General features: G+C 42.7%; 1 protein-coding gene across 1 annotated transcript in view; it reads left to right on the top strand.

The window, feature by feature from the left end:
* The first annotated feature begins 2,801 nt into the window (after positions 1–2,801).
* Positions 2,802–21,758, top strand: part of ank3b (ankyrin 3b) — a 125,630-nt gene continuing 106,673 nt past the window's right edge. The window contains exon 1 of the mRNA XM_037080235.1: positions 2,802–3,284. Within this exon, the coding sequence (XP_036936130.1) occupies positions 3,219–3,284 (66 nt within the window). The 5' untranslated portion in view covers positions 2,802–3,218. The remainder of the gene's footprint in view (positions 3,285–21,758) is intronic.

The raw sequence follows: 21,758 nt of genomic DNA, 5'->3' as shown, positions 1-21,758 counted from the left end.
AACTTTTAATATAAAACTTGAACTCATTAATTAAATATGTTGTAAGCATAACTTCAGGGGCTTTTATTTTGGTGTCTTGCAGTTCAATTCACCGCCATCATTGTTTCAGAAGCTGTTTGAATTAGTTATTAAATCAATTTACATATTTGTAGCACTTCAATATATTCAGATATGTGATCTGGGGCACTTCCTCTGGATGGAAGTGTAAAATATATTATTTCTCATGTGACTATAGCAAGATAATCGTGTCGAGGACTGAACAGAGGTCACAGGAAGAGTTTAAATCCAATAATCTGATTCAGATTGTTGAGTTATAGATGCTCTTTAACTCTCCACAGACGCTAAAAACTGGTCTGGACAGCAAATATATTGATCACTGATTAGTCATTGAGTCATTTTTTAAAATGCAGAAATAGTCTGGTATGAATGTGGAAGCTTTATTTGAATCATATCTAGTATGAGAACATCCATCTTTGTTTTAATCTTTGTGCTTTTTATGGGTTTTAGGTTGTTGGTGTCACTGCAGGTTTTGGCCACCAGGTGTCAGTGTGGACTCTTCAGTTCGAACAGGAAGCGTGACAGTAAAAAACTTGAAAATCTCGTCACTGAGAGAGCGTGAAGCGGTGATTACCATCGACTCTGCTAATATCAAGAGAAATGTGACAGTTTATTGACTTTTAAAGGGTTTTGTGTGTGTGTGTGTGTGTGTGTGTGTGTGTGTGTGTGTGTGTGTGTGTGTGTGTGTGTGTGTGTGTGTGTGTGTGTGTGTGTGTGTGTGTGTGTGTGCCCTCCTCCACTGAGATCAACAATAATGAACAGCCCTGAATACAATCCTTGAGTCATTGCCCTTCTCAATGGATGATACAGTTATAATTGTACTGGGCGAACTGGCTCACATTGGCTTAATCCACTGACGACACACACACACACACACACACACACACACACACACACACACACACACACAAAGAGCAATAATCCACAGTGATCTGCCACCAGGGGGTTTTCCTCTCTTTGTTCATTATTGATAAAGGAGGTGGGGGGAGGCAGAGGGAGGTGTGCCAACAGGAATCCATCGCTGTCCCGCTCACTTTCCACATAACTGTACCGACTCGCCCCGTGTTCCGGGTCGTTCCTCGGGGTAGGTTCTGTGAAGACGAGACAACGTGATGTCGGACAGCTTTCTTCACACAGCCTGAGGGAGAGTCGCCGGTTCATCGGGAGCTTTTAAGTCGCCTGAAAGAGTCGCTGTTATCAGCCGAGAGGTGGAAACATGTCATGGTCAAACGCTTTGGTTAAAAACACCAATTTACTTTTGGACTTTGGTTTGTTCGATTAGCAAATCATCAGTGAATCTACAGTGAAGCGTCTATAATAATTGACACTGTTCATTTTAAGCTGAGTGTACAAGCACAGTGAAAACATTAATAAATGTTAAGATACGCCTTTATTTTGAAATTCTGTGACACCATTTCCGTCCCTGTGCAGCTCCTTTGGAAACAGTGCCACCTATTTATTTATTTATGTCCTGAGCCGACGATAAAATCATGTTTCCACTGAAGTTACAGTAAGTTAATAAATGAAACAAATTTTGTTAAATGGGAATATGATATTGTCTCAAATTATCGCGGCTTCCTGTATCGAATTGAATCGTATCGTATCGTTGTCCTGAGAATCGATATAATATCGTATCATGATGAAACTTGTGCGATTGACACCCCTGTTGTTTATCCAGCGTCCAGAAACGGCTAAAAGCGACAAAACGAAACAGTAAAACACGTCTGAAATATAAACAGGACGAGACAGGAGTTGAGTATTGATTTTAGGGGGAGACGTGGCTTGTTGGCTGCCATCACGGTCAGTTGGATGCAGTAAAACTGATGAAGGAGCTAATGGGCTGCGACCCGGTTTGACTTAACATTTGGTAGAAGAGCTGCAGAAATAAATAATTTTATCCTCATTCATATTCGACCAGCAGAAGTCTAGAGCACGCGCTCTGTGCAGAAGATATTTATTGTGATATTAAACACGTGAAGTCGAACTTTTTGGCTAAAATCCTCCGACTCTGTTCTTCAGGTGTCATCATACGTCTAACACTGTAGCTGCTCGAGCTAACGTTAGCTTCACTTTTTTTTAAAGGGTTTAAAATGCGTCCAAAAATGAGTCCAACCGATATATCGATATTTTCGACCTATCGCAGATGTATCAGTATCGGCTTGTACGTTGGCTGACATGACATCTTTTTACAGAATGTTACGCAGAAAAAGATGCTTTTAGAAATTAAAAATCATTAAATTCACAGTGACGTTGACTGTTTGAGTGCACTGATGTCATTTTGGACAGTAAATCTTCTTGTTAGACTATAAAACATCCTGTTATCTACTAGCTTCGTCTCGAGTGTTCAAACTAATATATCCAAATTTAAAATGTTTTTTATACTGCTTATCAGTATTGGCATTGGCCCCAAATATCCAGGATCGGTCGGGCTGCATTCCAACATAAACTCAAGATGAATCTGCAAAAGTCAGAGTCTGTTGTTTCCTTCGTCTTTGAACCTGTTGAGGAAACATCTTCTGTCTCTGCACACAGTAACACGCTGATGGGCTGATATTGATTGCTATTAATACTCGAGCCCCCGTAGTTTCTCTTGCTGCTCTCGCTCTCTCACTTGTGGAGCGTGTGGGAGGCGACCAGAGCCACAGACAGGTAGAAGTGAAGCGTGTGTGTGTTTGTGTGTGTTTGTGTGTGTGTGTGTGTGTGTGTGTGTGTGTGTGTGTGTGTGTGTGTGTGTGTGTGTGAAGCAGGAAGATAAAGAAGGAGGGAAAAAAAACAATCACAGCACAGAGACGACGAGAAAGAGCGAGAATGTTCGTCTCTCCATCGCTCCAGCCAGGCAGCCTCGTTGGCTCCTCTCCTCCTGTGTGTGTCTGAGTGTGTGTGAGTGTGTGTGTGTGTGTCTGAGTGTGTGTGTGTGTCTGTCTGTGTGTGTGTGTGTGTGTGAAAGTGGGTGTGAGCAGCTGAGCGAGTTGGTCGCTGTGCACGTTGAGAGTGGCCGCCACTCCACTCTGCTCCGCTCATCCATGCTGGATTAAAAAAAAGAAAACCCCCCCCCTTTTTTTTGTTTGGGGATTTTTTTTTTTCTTCCTTCTTTTTTTCGTGGGATTCATACACACAGCTGTTCGGGACACGCACACACACACACACTCACAGCTGCTGAAATGAGCGAGGAGGTTAAAGAGAAGGCGGCGGGGAAGTCAGCTCATCGCAAGAAGAAAGGAAAGAAGGTAAAAGAGGTTTGAGTTAGTAAACAACACGGTGTGGCCGGATCGTTCTGAGCGGCTCGGAGGCTCAGCTGTCACCTCTTTTATATTCATGACTCAAAAGTTGTGGAGTGTTTCTTGTATATACGTCTGATTTGACATTACAGGATGGTTGTTGGGCTGTTTCTGAGGCGCTGATTTGTCCTTTTGGAAGTTGTGCTTTTGTGGATGGAGAGCAGCTCTCTCATCGTGGTCTCTCTTTGTTAGCCTGGGATTTGATGACAGAGCATTATCATGGCACAGCAGAGTCTCTGGTGGTTAGTTGGGCTTTTGTTCTTCACTTATCCAACAAAACAAATGGCAGTTTAATCACTGTTGATGTAAGACTTGTTGTTAAAATTTACATTTTGTGCAGGTAACTCATCCAGAGGGTTTGTGATGGGGAGATTTTGCCGGAGTATTTCCATGAATTTGCATTTTATTCCTCCCCTTCATGTGTCATGCGCTGTGTTTTTATTTCCAGCATCCGTCCTGCTGTCTTTATTTCATGATATTCCCTCCTTCTGTTCTCATTAAGTAGAAAAATCCTTGTTTTTGTGCCACAAAGTGCATCCGCAGGCAGTCGAGCACCTGTTAACCTGCTAATGTGCCCACAGGGAGCTGAGTGGAGGATAAAAAATTTTAAAAAAGAGAAAGAAAGAGAGAGAGAGAGAGATCAGATCCAAACAGATAACAAAAGGAAAAGGAGAAGGGAGGGAAGACATGACGTAAGGTAAAAAGGTAAAAGGAGCTCGAGGAGGGAAGCAGGGCAGGAGGTGAGAGTGGAAGTGGGAGGAAAGAGGGGAGGTCACGATCAGACGCACTTCCAACAAACGTGTCTGCGTGTGAATCAACACGACGGCCTACAGATGCCTCTCCAGATCCATGTGGACGACAAAATGGAGAATTTGCTGTGATTGAATCCACAACGAGCAACATGAATGAGAATGAGACAACATGGCAGCGATCTGAGGCACGAAATGCCTCCTCAGCTCACGATCTGTGATTAAAAAGGCCTTTTTTTTTTTCTTCCTCTCTGCTCACTGAAAACATCTAGGATTTATAGTTCTACATTAGCTGGCTGTCTGGATGAGTGGGTGGAGTTGTGTGTGTGTGTGTGTGTGTGTGTGTGTGTGTGTGTGTGTGTGTGTGTGTGTGTGTGTGTGTGTGTGTGTGTGTGTGGCCTTTTGTTTATGCCACAAAATCACATCTCAACAAGGAAGGCGATCTGAAAAAGTCTTCCCTGGAGGAATATTCGCAGGACTTTCTGAGCAGATCAGGTTCTTGTTAATGAAGGTAACAAAGCGAGAATGAGATTAACGTTTGGTTTAATGAGTTTAGTTCGGGCGTGTTTTCATACCAATACTGACATTATATATGATATATTATAGCGCATAAAAGACTGATTAAGTCGCCTCAAAACAACATGGCCACTGCAGCGTACAGCGACAGGCGGACCTTCGTCGTGCAACCACAGTTTGTTGATTTTTATCTGAAAAATTTATATAAACTGATTTTATGGGTTCTTATTAAGATGCACACAGCTGAGGAACGTTCATGTGGGGGGAAAAAATAATTGTGGGACCTCGAAGTCAGCAGAAATCTACCTATCGACCCATGAAATCCTTTGTTTCAGCTGATGTTTGGAACAAAATGGGAGAAAACCTGATAAATCTGATCTGTTATCATGAGAAACATGATCAGATGATATTCAGTTGATTATGTTACATGTTGGGGACCAAATGAAACACGAGTTACGATGAATAAATGTCTGGAGTTCTCTGGATTTGAACATTTGTCGGATTTGGGACGATGTAATCACACAAAATGCATCAGAAATACAAGATTTTAATGTGGAGATGGTACATATTACATCCTGCACATTTATTTTATGTACTCATGATGATAAATGCGTAAAATGTCAGAACATGACTTGCAGTTTTGAGAGATCTTTAAAGGACCAGTTTAAATCACAGGGCTGTAATCTGGGTTATCTCTGTGAGTTTAGGCTTAATTTAACTTTAAGCCTGGCAGTAAATTACAAATCAGAGCTGTGGAGACGGACGTGGAGGATCTCTCTGCCTCTGCTGCTTTGATTTGCACCAACTTTATTTAAAATCCGTCTGTTGAAAGTCCAACAACTTCTGGATATCCCCCTTTTTAGATAAATCTCAGATCCAGCTTTCAACCAAACTCCAATTTAAAAAAGAAAAACTCTTGACAAGTTGATTGATTGATGACAATCACTCTGAGACGCCGAGTGTGTTTTATTGACACCTGAGCTCCTCCGGCTGAGGTGTTTCAGCGGATGGTCTTCGCTCTCTCTGCTCTCCGGTCTCACCTTCATCGCGCCCACATCCAGACGCTCAGTCGTTTCGCTCCGGTCGGCGTTCCCAGTCGCTCACACATCACATCAGCTACTGTGGTTACTGTGGTTTCATCGCGGCCTTAGCAACAGGTGGAGAGAGGAGGCAACACTTATCTCATCCAAGCAAAAAAAAAAAAAAACATCTTCCTCTCCTCCTTTTTTCCCCCAGATTACTTTCTCCTCTCCTGATCTCTCTATTTATCTTGTCTGCTCCCTCCTTTAATAGCCTTCCTCTATTTTCTCCTCCTCTTCACGTCCCTTCATCTGCCTTCCTGCCTCCTCCCTAAAATAGAGCCGTCAAGAAGCCTCCCTCTCTTCCACTTTTCTCCCCCCCAACACTCGTCTTTTTCATCTGCTCCTCTCTCCCTCCACTCCTCCACGCCCTGACTGTCTCTTCCTCGCAGGATCGCGGCGACACAACAGTCATCTCTCATCAGTCGTGACGCCGTCTCGCAACAGAGTCGCGAGGTTATCGCTCCAGACTCTTGATGATTTATCTCTTTCTACCCTCGTCGCCTCCCGTCTCCCGACTCTCCACACCTCAGCATCTCGTCCTCCACACCCCATTTTTGACTCCTCCTCCTCCTCCTCACCTCTTCTGGTCTCTCTTTGTCTCAGTTTGCTTCCTTTAAAATGCAAAAAGAATCATTCATCTCAGCAGCAGGTAGCCAAACACACACACACACACACACACACACAGGTACAAACTGTAAGAGGACGCAGCATCCATATACTGAGACGCACTAAATCATAAACCCTGTTTGTTGTCGCCTTTGTTCCGCTGCACGAGCCAAAAGCACCTGTTACACAGAATAAACAGAGAAGACTGCGGTGTGTGTGTGTGTGTGTGCGTGTGCGTGCGTGTGTGTGTGTGTGTGTGTGTGTGTGTGTGTGTGTGTGTGTGTGTGTGTGTGTGTGTGCAGGGAGACAATTAAGAACAGCTGACTAAACATAAGGCTGAATCTTATAGAATAAAGGTGCTGAGCCAGCAGCCTTTTCTCACAGCAGTGTGTGTCGGCTCTGCACAGGAACACACACACACACACACACACACACACACACACACACACACTGTAAACACACAGATATGTTAATGTATAGACACACAACCACACGTTAAGCCTGCTGACTGAGCTGCGTTTTTGGTTCTGACTGATTTAAATGTCTGTAAGTTGCGACATCACATCTAAAAACGTGAGTGTGTCCAGTTACTTTATACTTAAAGACACATATTGTACTTTTTTTCAGCATTAGCTTCTTTCCAGGTTGCAAGTTTTAAACAAAAAATGAGGCTTTATTTGTATTATAACATTTATTTTGATACATTTATTTACTAGTTGTGTGAATAGTTATTTGTTTTATATTGTTGCAGAGATGGAATGTAATTAGATACATTTACTTAAGTCCTGTACTTTACTGTATCTTACTTGAGTATTTTATACCTCCACTCTGCTACATTTTAAAAACAAATATTATACTTTTCCCTCCTTTACATTTATATCCTAACTTTAGTTACTAGTTACTTTGAAGACTGCAGATACTTCTACTCAGCTTCAGAGATATATATTTTACTTTTCTCTCCACTTGATTAATTTGAAATGTTCCAGATTACAATTTTACCAAGAAAAAACACAATGCATTACACTTATTGTTATGTTTATTCGATTACTTTAGTTTCTAGTGACATTACAAGTTAAAGAAACATTGATTCTGATAATCAGAAAAGGGGAAATTATTAGATCTTATAGTTTATTTGTACTTTTGCTCCTGAAGTACATTTAATATCACGACACTTTAAGATTTGTACTCGAGTACTATTCATCTGGGTGACTTTCACCTCTACCAAAGTAATATTTCAACATCATAGCTTTATTTTTTACTCAAGTGCGACTCTTGACTATTTTTTACAACACTGGAATAAACAAGTTTCCCATGTGTCCACATTTATAAGGGTATTTGATTTTGCTCTCTCACTTTGCTGTATTTTTTTTTTTTTCCTTATTTGTGTGTGTGTCAGAGTGCGTTGAGCTCTCAGTGTCGATGTAAAGAAGTAATGTAACGCTCAGCTCCAGCAGGTGTTAACCTGAAATTACTGTCCCCTTATTGATGATTTATGTAAACGGTCGATTCGGGAATTCACAACCAAGATAAAAATGTTTTAGAGAGTGACGAACACGCCGTGACGCATCCTCCGTATTTGCCTTTTTTCTGCTTGTGTCTCCAGCTGTAATTACATGCCACCGGTCCTCTGTGAGTGTGTCAGGAATGGGAGGGAGGAGGGGAGGGATTCGCGGGGGACCCGAGAGCTTAGCAGGTGTGTTAATGGATGTAACCATGACAACCAGAGACCCGCCGGGAGAAGGAGGAAGTGAGAGAAGTTTAGTCATCAGGAGGGAAAAAAATCACACACAGCTCAACATCGAACATCGAGTCGGTTTAGAGCTGCGGACCTCCACCAGTGCGTCTGTGATTGAACTGGATGAACTCGAACACAAATTGATATGAGCCGCCTCGCCCTGCACTGTGTGTGTGTGTGTGTGTGTGTTTGTGTGTGTGTGGAGTGTACACACATATGCGACGGGCTCGGTATGCAGTTTTACATATTTGCTTCGTAACTCAAAGCCCGTCGGGGTGAGTCTTGTAACTGAGGAGGGAAACAGGAAGACGGTGGCAGACGATCCTCTCTGGCGAGACACGTGTACCGAGAAATACCTCAACAGAGTGCAGACGGAAAATAATCAGTTTAATGTGCTCGAAACTGTTGCTTTTTTTCCCCCCTAAAATTGGATGAAAACATCAATTTGGCAGCTGTACGGTACCAATTTGTGCTAATAATTGGAATCAAAATCCTGGACATGACACGATGTAATCAATATAATCATAATTTGTGATTATTTCGTCTTTGTTTGTGAGCAGAATCGGCGCTCTGCTCTGTAATAATGACAGCTCCACTCTGATAAAACATCCCATCTGTTTCGAGGGAGGCGAGCAGCACATATATGCATGATGTATCAGTGTTTTTGTGCTGTTTTAACTGAGAGAAGTGGACTGTTGCTTATGTAACATGACTGCCCACGTTCAGTCATTTCTCAACCCACACCCTCTCCAATGTCAATACTGTCAATGCTTTCAATAGGCATGAAGTGGTAGCTTCAGCACACTGGCAATCTGATTTATCCAAAGTGCAGACGAAGAAAAATAGACAGATTTGTTCACTGGAATTGTAGTCTGTCATTTTCAGATCAATACATTTTGTACGCGAGTGACCGACGAACCTCTAGTCATTCATTCTTTTTCACCATCAGTAAGTTTGTGCATCTCAACGGGAACCGCGCTCGATTTCAAAGTGATACTACGACCCAAAAATCTGTCTTTTTAGAGTAGGAAGCTCTCGTCCTGTGTGAGGCTGTAAAAAGGTTGGAGGAGGTTTAGTCTTCACTGAGGCGGTGGTCAGCTCGGATCACATCCAGAGATAAAGGTCAGCTCCTGAAACGTACTCCACTTCTCTGCTGTCGTCTGTCTACGCTCAGCATTTTCCAGACAGACATACACAATAAACAATGATGTATAGATCATTTAGCAGGAGGTGTAGGGGAAATTAGATCAGATTAGAGTAGATTAGATAATGAATTAACCAGAGATATCTTCCTTTTTAGGTGTGTCATGGTCGCAGTGGAAAAATGTAGCATGTAAATGAGTGATGCTAGCTTCAAGCAAGTGTTTATTCCTTTTCAAACAGCTTCGACTGCAGCCACAAAATACTTTTATACAAGTCTTTAAATACAGATTATTGAAAGTAACATTTCTTCAAGAGTGCAAGTGTCAAAATACTTAATCAGCGGAGAAATGTACAGAGTTTATTTTTCAAAAACTGTCTTGGAACAAACCTTCGGGACTGCTGTAAGGTTGTGATGTCAGCAATAACTCACAACCGCAACAAGGTGGGCGGAGCCTGCTTAGGCCTGTGTGAGCTGACCAATCAGAGCAGACTGGGGCATTTTTTTTTTTTTTGCTGGGGGCGGGCCTTAAAGCAACAGGCACTCAAACAGAGCATTCAGACAGAGGGGGTGAATAAAGGTGCTGCAGCATTGAGACAATATGAGACAAATAATGTGTTTTTTTGAACATTAAACACTTTCTAACACCTAGAATAAAAGCATGAACCTGAAACACCGAACTGATTTAACACCTCCTCTCAGCAATGCGCTCTTTTGTTTGTTGACTGCAGTGTAAGTCGACCCAACACATCCATACTGATGTATATATACTTATAGTTTTTGTCTCTCTTCATGTCCTGCTGCTGCCTTGAAGTGCAGGACAGGTGGAATCGCTCTTCAACACCAGTTGAACCATATGCTCGCTCGTACGCCGTCATGGTTCCAGGCGACACGAGGGTAATTCCACCTTGGACTGAGTTTCATCGTCTTCCAGAAGGGTGGTACTGGGTGGAGTCAGACAGGTTACTCTATACCGGGGCGTAATCTCAGCTGGAATGCCTGGCGCACAGCATTTCACGAGCACGGTGCTGGCTGCCCTCCCGTACAGTTCATCACTCCTGACAGACGTTGCCAGGGATATCTGATCACTCCTCGGGCACTATCACGAGCCATTCAAAGGGTTTGGCCCGGTTGTACTATGGGTGCCATATTGCTCACGCTTCTCTGAAAGCAGGAAGTGTTGGCTGTAAAGTGTAACATTAACTGAGCTGCCCATTCTTAAATTCTGCTGGCTTGCTCAGAAACTCAGCAGTGCTAACCTTAAGTCTCACCCCTGGCAGGATCCGTCTCTGGAGTGAAAACAGGGAAAGCATTTATGAGCACCGGTTGTAGAAACTACTGGGCCAGTTGTGAGTGGGCCCAAACACCGGTGTCATTACCACCGTGGGTCAAGAGTCAGAGAGATCAGAACCAGAGACTCTTAAGGCAAAAGAGGTAGCTGGGTTAGCACAAGCAAGCTAGTGTTAGCTTTTACAGACCAGGAAGGTACTAGCTTACAGATCACAATACGCTATGGATGGCTCAGACACCTTGACTTCTTATGCTGTTAGCATGATTACTATCGCTGGCTGGAAACTCAGTGCAGACCTACGAAAAATATGATGTGTTAAAATTTCTCACCTGATTGATGAACACTATATCTACATGTAGAAATCAGCAGGAGGAGAGCTAACTAGCTGTTAGCAGCAGAGTCCTGCAGTGTGTTTAACTAAATGAAGAGAATAGCCTGAAACTAACAGAGCTAACTGAGCAAACAGCTAACAGAGCTAATAGCCTACAGCTAAGAGAGCTAATGGAGTCTGCTGGCTAATGGCGCTGATAGCCTATAGCTAACAGAGTTAACCAAATAACAGCTAATGGATCTTATAACGTAAAGGTAACAGAACTATCTGAGCCAGCTACAGCTAACAGAGCTAACCAAATAACAGCTAATGGAGCTGATAGCCTACAGCTAACAGAGCTAACTGAGCAAACAGCTAACGAAGATAATAGCCAACGGAGCTAAACACACAGCAGGACTGCTCATGAACATGAAGTGTTAAACAGACAAGAGTCAACTGTTAAAGTATAATTTAGAAATATTTTGATTGCTTATACTTTCTACTACAAACCATAAATGATTATAACTTAGTAAAGAACTTTTTCAGAACAGTTAAAACTGTTTCGTTTAAGGCAGGTGGAGGATCTGGATCTTTACATGTGGCTTTCAAATGCTGGAACGAAGTTTGTAGTAATAATGTGGTAACAAAATGAACATTCAGTCTAAATATCAGCCACCATTTGCTTTTCACAAAATGAAAAAATGAAGAACTGTTGAGGTAAAATTCCTTGGAGTGATACACAAAAAAAAGGTCAAGAGCTTAATTCAGTCTTGGTTTGTAGTTTAGGTCTGCAGGGTAAAACCGGGTGTCCTTGAATCACAGAAGGAACACGGCGCACAAAATATGATTATGATAAAAACTGAAGCAGCCATGATGCGATGAAAAGCACACATGAAGAAGATAACAAGCAGACTCAGTGTGAATACACGATGCTGCAATTTTCCTCCCCATTCATCATGCAGCGATTTTTCACCCCCCTCCCCGGTTTATTGTCCTGGTAGAGACTCCAGCACGCGGCGTAATGAAGCCCATGATATTCTTCGGGGTGAGAGTTGCTGCCAGCCGGGTCCTTTAGAGCCAACATATTGTGTTTTTGCTGAGGCAGCCGTGGAGCAGAATGCTGCGCTTGGCTCTATTTCTCACACTTCACGGGAACAGGATGAAGCTCTGTTAGCTCTGTTAGCGCTGTTAGCTCAATGTACAGGCCTCTCTCTCTATCACATACAGAGAGAGAGAGACAACGAGGAGTTCATGGGAGATGATAAGCTGAAGGGGCTGAGCGAGGCAAGAGAGAGAGAGAGGAACAAAGTGAGACGGTCCGACTTGTTGGCCTGGACCGGTTGGTTCTGTTCCAAGTGCACTTTGCTTGTGTTCGCCTCGCTCAGCAGTTGACTGCGACCCAGGACTGCAGATCTTTCTTCCCTCTTGAGATCTTCGCTTTAATCAACTCCTAATCCTCAGCGAGACAGTGAATCTGTGCAGCATCCACTCGTAATTGCAATGAAAAACACGGGCTAATGGATGAATATACTGATTCGTACGTTGTTCTCAAACAGCGATCGACTCTAAACACCTTTAAGGTTAATTAATAAATTAAGTCAAAGCTGTTCAAAGACACCAGCATAAGCCGTCAGTAGGAAACAGGAAATGAACAGCACGTCGAGTTTAGTCTGTTTTCACCTTTCATACTTAATATCTCTACATGTTTGTAGGTCTTCCTTTATTTTCTCTTCAGCTTCCTGTCTGTGTTTCATCCGTCTGACTCATTTCTTTCCCGTTGTTGTCACGACCACTTCCAGTATATTACTGCTGACGTCATCGCAACGTCTAATATCTTTATTAAAAGCTGCCTGCTAGTGCAAAGGACGGTAATTTTAAGATAATCAATAGTGAGGAGAGAATAATTGCCTGGATGTGATTTGGTATTAAACATTTTGGGGTTTTTAATCAGAGCTAAAAGTAGCGAGATACCAGTTTACAACAGGAAGGTAAGGCGAGTACGTTTCCTGCGCTGTGGTGAACATATTAAACTAGTCGTCATTTTTATTGCTTATTCCCAAGGCTCGTTCCAGTTCATTAAAAACAAACACACGGCCTCGGTGTTGCTCTTCACTCGACGCGTTGAGCCGGTGTTAGTTGTGCAGTTATAAATCTAATAAATCCAACTGCTGAGTGAAGTTATTGCTGAGCGTGAGAGGCTGTAGTGAAAAGTTAGAAAGAAAAAAAAAAGTGCACAAATGACACATTACTGGTGAATTAGCTTAATGTTACAGCGACTGACTAAGCAGCAGCGGTGGTCTCAGAAGGAGCCGCGGTCTGCAAGAAAAGCTGGCGTGGTGTCAGCTATAGATCACCGCTGAGCAGCCACAGCAGCAGAAATGTTCTCAGATTCATTTCTTCCCTCGGTCCTGATGGAAGCAGAGAGGCAGGGATCCCCCGAGGGGTCGCACGAGGATACAGGACAGGAGAACAAGATAATCTATTTATCTTTTTTTACATTTGTTTCTTTCCTTTTAATGTGAATTATCAAATTTATTTACTTTAACATGATTTTGAGGATTAATTAAATCAGTCAGTTAGCATTTTAGCACCTCCAGTTCAAATTCAGCTGTTTTTTTTAAATGATTTTTTATTAAATACCTAAAAGAAAGTTTACAGTCAACACAAACATGAGAAACTGAAACAAACTTAAATACCCTGCTGTGATTTTAAATGCATTTACTTTTCATCAATGGTTGGTAACTTTTTTTGTCGGGGGGTGATGCTAACTTCCAGGCTAGCCTACAAAAACACGTCGCCTCATGCTGCTCCCCACCGAAACACAAGCAGTACGTTTCATCAGAGGTGCTCGACACCTTTCCAACGTCGAAAACGCTGCGTCAGACCATTTCTGTAAATTTTCAATACCTGCCAGCTACTCAGCCGGCATCTTGGCAACATTTGTACAGGCTAACAAGATCAGACACCTGGATTTATGAATGGGGAGAGAGCCAGAGCTTCACTTTACATGGTCACCTTGACTTAAAAATGTAATATATCGCACATTTATAGTTTTGTATTTATCTCTATAATGTCAAAACTGGCAAAAATCTATACAAGAAAGCAATGTTTTGTTATTGGTAGAGTATTTTTTGATGAGGGAGAACTCATGAATGAAATCTGTAGGCTCTACGACAACAACAAACTGGATGATGGAGTTATTTTTGCGTCTTTAACCTCTCTGGAGACTCACGCAGCTCTCAGGCTCAGTCCCAGCTGATTGTATGTACACATAAAAACAACGTGGACGGTTTTGTGTCTTTACAGTCCTCTCTCTCTCTCTCTCTCTCTCTCTGTTGTGTTGTGTGCTCCTGTTATGAACTAATTGGCTCCAGACTCGATCTCCAGAGTGCATTCGTTCATCATATCTCTTAAAGCAGCCTCACTTTGGCCTTCAGGCCGGGTGGTGGTGGGCGAAATACAATATATCAGCTTCCATTCAAATCAAAATGACAGGAGGAGGCAGACCAGACACGGTGAAGTGCACAGCGACCTGGAGTTCAGGCGTGGAGCCGGACGAAGGCTAAGCGAAGGTGTCAGACGGCCGTATGATTAGGCTAATGTGACTCTGTAGCCATGGCAACAGGAGTGTGCAGAAGGTGATGTAATGGTTTCAGGGGATCCATCCATCTCTCTCCTTTCATATTTGTCACTGTGCATCACTCCGTCACACCCTTTCTCTCCTTTTCTCCCCTTCAGTCCCGTCTTTGTTTCTCTTTCTTTCTTTCACTTTCAGTCTCTGGTTTTTGTGAGTGTTGCCGTCGCTGTTTTGTTTTTGTTTTTTGTCTTTGTCTCACTCACACATCCTCCCATTACCTCCTCCTCCTCTTCCTCCTCCCCCTCCCCTCGCTCACTTCCTCCATCCTCCTATCTTCCTCTTCTTTTTCTCTTTTTTTCTGGTGGAGACGACGGGCAGACAAAGGCAGAAGTAGGCTGTGCCAGGGAGAAATGTGGACAGACGCTTATGTAGGTCAGATGTTTGGAAAGTAAACTGGCACAGACATCTTAACCCTCAGAACCAACATCTGCTCAGTTTCTTCTCACTTTATTTATCGTCTTGTTGCTGGTTCAATACTGCCCGAAGGTCTTTTATCAGGTTATCAGGATAAATCAGGCTGCTCAGAACTGCTAACATGTCTAATATACTTTCAAAGCCCTGTCAGATATTTGAACCACTGACGTTTCAGTCTGTTGTTAGCTCACTAGGATAATTCATCAGTTTACATTAAACTTTAGCCAACTATTTCAACCCTCTGCTGCTTTTAAATGTTATAATATCACATACAGTCTTTTACTTTTACTGTAGCATAGGCTACATTTAGCTTTCTGTGTTAAATGTGCAAGCTAACATTACCGAAAGCTAATTGTTTCAGCAGCTTGTTAAGTAGTTTTAGCTAACTGTGCTGTGTTTATCTATTAGCACATAATCTTAACTGTTTATCCATTTCCCAGTAACTTACTATTTGATCTATCCATCTAATTTTAACTAACTATGATACTTAGCTAAGTCTTCAACTGTTTAGCCATTGCTTTTTTTGGCCAATTGTCAATTTTGTTAGCTAACTATTTCAACAGATACTCATAGCTAATTCATCTCTTTTAGCTAACTATTTCAACTGTTTATCAAATGCTTTTAGTTGACTTTTCAAACTTTCTGTTTAGTCTATCCGTTGCTCTTAGCTAAGTATTTTAACTCTCCTCCTTTTAGCTAACTCTTAAACTGTTTGTGCATTTAGCTAACTACTTGTTGTTAAATAGTCTAGCTCACTTTTAGCTTAATCGTCAACTGTTTATCCATTGTTTTTAGCTCAGTTTTCAGCTGTTTATTTACTTTTAGCTTTTAGTTTCTTTTTTTCTAACTTTTAGATAATTTATCAATTGTTTTAAACCAATAATTTCAGCCATCTTTGTTGTTTATGCTTATCTAATAGGCCTACGTTGAGCTAACTAGACATATTTCAGCCATTTATCCAGTAGGATACTGTCTATTTCTACCCATTAAGGCAATTTCAAAGGGTTTTCCATACTTAGTGCTAGTAAGCGCTAAACAAGAAGAAATCAAATAGCCTAAATATATAGCCTAAAGCTATTCCTTTATGTAAATGTAACAGAAGCTTTAATTTCGGTGGATTTTGTCACCCCTCTTCTTCTCTTCTGTGGTCTGAATGATGTAAACAGTAAGTGTGACAGTGTGATCCTGCCATGGAGTCAGTAAATTAACTGAGTAATGACTCTGAGAAGAAGGGTGACGATTTGTGACAGAGCGTGCATCAGTCAGACGCTCCTGTAAGGCTTTAACTGCTTCGAGCAGATGGCGGACGGACGAGTAAACATGACAGATAATAAAGAAATAAAGAGAGGAAGAAGAACAAGCGATGATGTGAGGAGGACGAGGAAAAGGCAGAAGGCGGAGGGGTTTCTGAACTGGAACATTGAGAGTACTGGCAGGTCGCCTGCTGGAAATACCCAGACTGTTCCTCACACACACTGAGATGGACGTCATCGTTGTCTGCATGTGTGTGTGTGTGTGTGTGTGTGTGTGTTTGGGCGCTAGCGAGGACTGTGTGCTTACAGTTAATCGCGCCATCATCCATCATGTCATGTTGCGCCGCTAAAGCTAAAGGTGCAAACTAGCAGACGCACACAATCTGCTTGTTTAGTGTCCAACATGAGCGGCATCGTACCTGCAAACAGCACATCAGAGAAGCACGCGTGACATCTTACATCCTTAATGTTGCCGTCTATCTGTCTCTGTCACTTAGGCACACACACACACACACACACACACACACACACTTACACACACACACTGATATGTCATATCAGCACAAAAACAGCACACATGTACATTAAAGTAATTGGTTTCATTGCACGGTTGAGCACAAATAGGTGCAAACGCAACATTTCTGAGCTGACCACATGTTATAAAACCCACAAAATTAATACGACTGCTGGTGATATTAACATCAGTGAGACATTTGTTGTTTAATATGACCTTGTAGTGTAAAAACTCAGTGCACATTCGACCCTTCTGCTCATGTTCTGATTCCTCTCAGAGGCTTTTTACGTTTCTTACACTTGACAAAAATGTAAGTAAAGACGGAGGGATGGGAGACTTGACTTATCTGAAGAAATATTCCACATTGATGTAAATAAGCTGTTAGAAGACATAAAGCTGAACATAAATCCAACTTTTGTGGCGCTTGTATATCAGTCACACACTCACACTCTGTCAAACATTTCAGACTTTTTGAGCTCGTTGTTGTCTGCGACACCAGAAGTTCTCGGCTGCTTAACAAGTGATTCAGACTCCGGTTTGCTTCTGTAGTCATCGGTAAGAATCTCGTTTATACTTGTTATAAAATGACTTCCTCTCTGGCAGCGTTACAGCCCCTCGAGGAAGTTGTCATGTTGCAATCACAGCAATTAAGACAAATTCAGCCGTTCCCTGTGAGTTCTGCACGACCTTGCAAATCTTGTCTGCAGACGATATTCTGACATTTACCAACATAACAATACTACTTGAGACTGTGCCAGGAACTTCACATGCGAGTGCTTTTATTCCTGCAGAACACACCCAGAAATGGAGGGCATGTTTGTGTTTAACAGCTCAGACATTTTATGCCTCAATAATCTGAAAAAAAAAAAAAAAGTCTGTGAAATCCTGGAGTGACTGCGAATACACGCTATATCAAGAGAGAGCTCATCAGAAACTCCAGTAGATTCATGAATAAAGGGATAAAGATCAATTAAGGGGACAAAAAGACCGATCAGGTTCAGTTAGTCATCTGTTAATCCATTACTTGTACTTGTCTTGTTGAACACAGAGAGCAGATGCTGGTCGACACCTGCAGACACATCAGTCTAGTTTACAGCATCGTTAGCTGCCGTCCTCGTTCGCTCCTTCATCACCTCCCTCGTCTGACACGTTCCGGTCTCTTTTATCTTGTTTCTCATCACGGCTGCTTCCGCTTCCTCTCATTCCTCATTTTTTACCCCCTCCATCCTCCATCATCCTCCTCCTCTTCCTCCTCCTGCCAGTGACCACATGCCTGCCTCTTGATGTGTTGCCATGACAGCCGGCCAAGGTGTCATCGCCAGGGTCATTTGCATAGCTCTACTGAGCATGCCCACCAGAGTCGGGTCAGGATACCCGTCCTGAAGCGGCTGCGTCCTGTTGCGCTCGAGTATGCTCGCTCTCCACGTGTGTGTGTGTGTGTGTGGAAAGTACATGCTGTTTGTGTGTGAATACGCGGATTAGGATGAGCTATCAGTGTCTATAATAGAAAGTTCATGTCTAATTAACCTTTATAATGTCAGGGAGGGTTATCATTCCACATGGATTAGAGCGCAGCCTCCAGACGCACACATACATTCAGATCAGACGAGGGTGGGGGACATATTAAGATCTGATCTCTGAAGACGTCGACGTGAAAGCGAGCTTTTCAAGATGATCCTCAAGGAGGCGACGCGAGCCATCGCCGCGGCTCCTACGGTGTTGTCAAGCCCGAAACATTTAATGAATGTAGTGTCGTCTTGTTACGAGGCTAAAAATAAAAATATACTACTCATATTCTTGTTGTGAGGCGACCCAGCAGACGCGCCTCGTTCAAACCAGAAGTTATGAAACTTGCATCATTATTTCATTAGAGGACGAGCTGCAGTTTTAGAACATGAAATAAACATGAAGTAACCCTGAGTATTTAATATTTAGAGCTGGGAGAAACAGACTGTCATTCGTTTCCATGAATCATTTTGCAGATAAAATGTGAGAGAAGTGATCTTATTCAGGTACGTCGTTTTATTCAACAAACAGTCTGAAACTCAGACGCCTCGATCAGGATCAGACCACAGGCGCAGCTGCTTCAAAAACACCACAAAACTGAGATTAAATGCTTCATGTTCATGTTTGTTTGTTGGTCAAATGAAAATAGTATGTTGTCACAGTGCAGTGCTCGTGGTTCGGTCAGGTTTCAGCACAGAAACCACGACAGAAACCTGCTCAAAAGAAATTAATTCAGGGTTGAAAAGACGCAAGAATCAAAATATTTGTGTCTGTTTTTTAGACGTCTCCTCAGCGTTCACTAGAGATCATTTTAGACAATCTTTCAGCTTCAGGTAAAGACGTTTGAAGAACTTCTTGTGGTTTAAAGACGACCAAATTTTACTCCTTTCAGCAAAAGCTACACGGTGGATTCAAACCCCGAGCCTCGACCTCAGCAGCCTGCATGAGTCGTTCTCTTTACCAGGAGAGCTATTTTCTTTTATTCAGCTTTCAAAAAGCTCCATGTTTTGGTGATCAGCTTCAACAACACCTGATGACGGTTTGATATAGATTGTTCACATATCCTTTAATTTTAATTTCCAGTTTGAACAAAAATTAAAATGATACAGAAACATAGTTCTTGAATGTCTGACATGTGAAAATGTGGATTGCTTTTTTTTTTTTTTTTTTAAGAAAATTTTATAAACGAAAATGTCCCTCGCAATTTTTCAAGCACCAAAACTGACGGCATGAGCTAAATTCAGAAAGACCTAAACTAAAACTTTAGGATATTTAACATCACACCAATCACACAAGCGGTCAATCAGTAGGAAATACAAACACCTCGTTCCATCAGTGAGATCTATCTGTTGCTGCGGAGTGTTTCTGAAGTGTGTCGGGGTGCGATGTGGCTCGATGTGGCGGAGGGATACTCTGCTCGGAGGAGCTATTTGTGGCTCGTGTATCCGGTTGCCGTGGAGACAGCTGGCAGAGAGCCAGCAGGAGCCCGAAGTTGACCTCAGACAGACAGACAGACGGAGAGACAGACAGTTACAGATAGATGAATAACAGGTGGATGTAAACACTGCAGGCAGACAGATACTCCTGAATGTTCAATACATGCTGACTGACTGTCTCCCTCCCTCCCTCTCTCTCTCTCTCCTGTAGGTAAGTGGCTGTAATGGTCTCTCTCCCTCTGAATGTGGTCTCAGCCCCTCAGTTATCCCTCGTTTGTCACCCGGCCCACCAGCTGTGCCTCGCTGTCTCTTATCTTGGGAAGTCAGCAGGTAAAAAGCAGGAGTGTTTTTTTTTTTTTTTTTTTTTGTTCTTCTCAGATGTGATTATCCTGTTTTTGACATTTGAGAGAGGCTGGATGGAGGTGCATGAACGAGGGGCGACCGCTGCTCTGCCCACACCAGCTCGACCACGAAGTTAATGGACATTTATCTTCTTCTTATGGGCGAGCCACACCCAGACTCCCTCTCCTCCTCCTCCTCCTCCTCCTCCTCCTCCCGAATGTGATCTAATATTCCTGTCCTGATTCTGCAGGCCGGCATCATCTAACAGTTCGCTTGAGTAATATGCACTTACTGTACATGCATCCTCATCTAGTGTTTTTAATCGGGTTTACGGTGTGTCGGATGTCTGGATTGTGCTTTGTCAGTGTCGGTGGAGTGAGCGAGGGAGAAGTAAAGTGTTTGAGAGCGTCAGAGAGATTCACAGAGAGTCTATCAGACAGAAGATGGAGACAGCCAGAGGAGAGAGAGAGATGGAGGGAGGGAGGGAGAGAGGGAGGGAGGCCACGTTATGTCCAAACAATGAGAGCACTTCTCAGACATGACGGCTGAGAGTCGCCTCCAGGGCTCAGCTGGAGCATTTAATCGTATAGTTATGAGAGAGAGAGAGTGATACTGAGAGTTAAAAGGTGTAGAAATAATACTGGCACGTAAACACGTAACGTAGAACAAAACTTGAAGATGTTAAAGATATATTTCATGCCTGTTTAATGATTGTGGAGCACCATCTGTGGCTCTGGTAACGACTAACGGAAACACAAATAAACAATTAATGACCCACTGCTGGAGAACTTTAGAAACTACACCGCTGAAACTTTTAATACAGTTCGATTGTTTGACGTTATTATCTACCGTTTAGCGGTAAAGTGTCAGCTGTAACAAAGACACCTGTGGAGCTGAGCTGATTGGCCGTCCCAGGGCTCCTGCTAACGAGCTACACCTGAAAAATCCAGGTGTGCTGAATGTGAAATGGGCATTATATAGTTTTGGAGATCATAGTCACACTCAGAATTTTAAAAAGAGGAAAATGAGGTTCCCCAGGATAGAAAGGTGGCGGGGTCCGCCATATGTAAACAAAGTGAAACGGTATGAAACTGTGTTGTCAGTTTGTTTATTTAGTCAGTGAAGATCTTTCTCACTACTGATTGAAATGTCTTTCCTCAAAACTACACAGTGCACCTTTAACGCAACGTGAATTATGGGAACATTTCTGCAGTTACAGTCACAATTTGTTATCGTTTCTGTTGTTTCGCTGACAGAAGTTGCATACGGTGGATTTAAAGCCTCTTTTTGTGCCACTCTTTTCCTACTTTCCCTTCTTACTCCTCAAAAAAAAACCCGACTACAAATAAATAATTTTAGCCAGTATACTTTATCAGATCAATGTCAGCGTCTGGCTTAAAAGTACTGTATTGATCGTTTATGGGAATTGGTCTTAATGTCGTCTTGTTAGAAGGTGAAGCTTGTTGAGTAAATCTAAATATCGTCCTCTTTAATCTTAAACGCATGAGACTTGACCTTTCATACAGAACGCTGTGACTCAGGTGAGACGCTGTGAACGTTGTTTTTTCCCGTTGATCTCAGAGACAGAGAGCTCTCCTCCAGCACTGTTTTCACTTTAAATGTCACACGACGTTTGCTGTAATTTGGCGGGGGGGTTGAAGGCCGAGGGGGTCGGAAGCTTCTCACATATTGGCCCTGAAATGTGTCCCGGCATCCGCGTCTCCGTTTCGGTTAATTAGTATATCGGTTTGCAAGGTTGTCTGTGCCCTCACACGCTGATACACAAATAGAGATGGAGTACGGCTGCCAGCGAGACGCAGCGTAGCGGCAGCAGCAGGACATCCTCGTGTCCTGTTTGTAGTGATAAGGCTTCGACGATCAGCAGGTGTCG

Source organism: Acanthopagrus latus, chromosome 20, assembly GCF_904848185.1.
Source record: "Acanthopagrus latus isolate v.2019 chromosome 20, fAcaLat1.1, whole genome shotgun sequence".
Taxonomy (NCBI): Eukaryota; Metazoa; Chordata; class Actinopteri; order Spariformes; family Sparidae; genus Acanthopagrus; species Acanthopagrus latus.
Note: the sequence above shows the minus strand (reverse complement) of the source record. Positions and strands in the feature narration are given on the sequence as shown.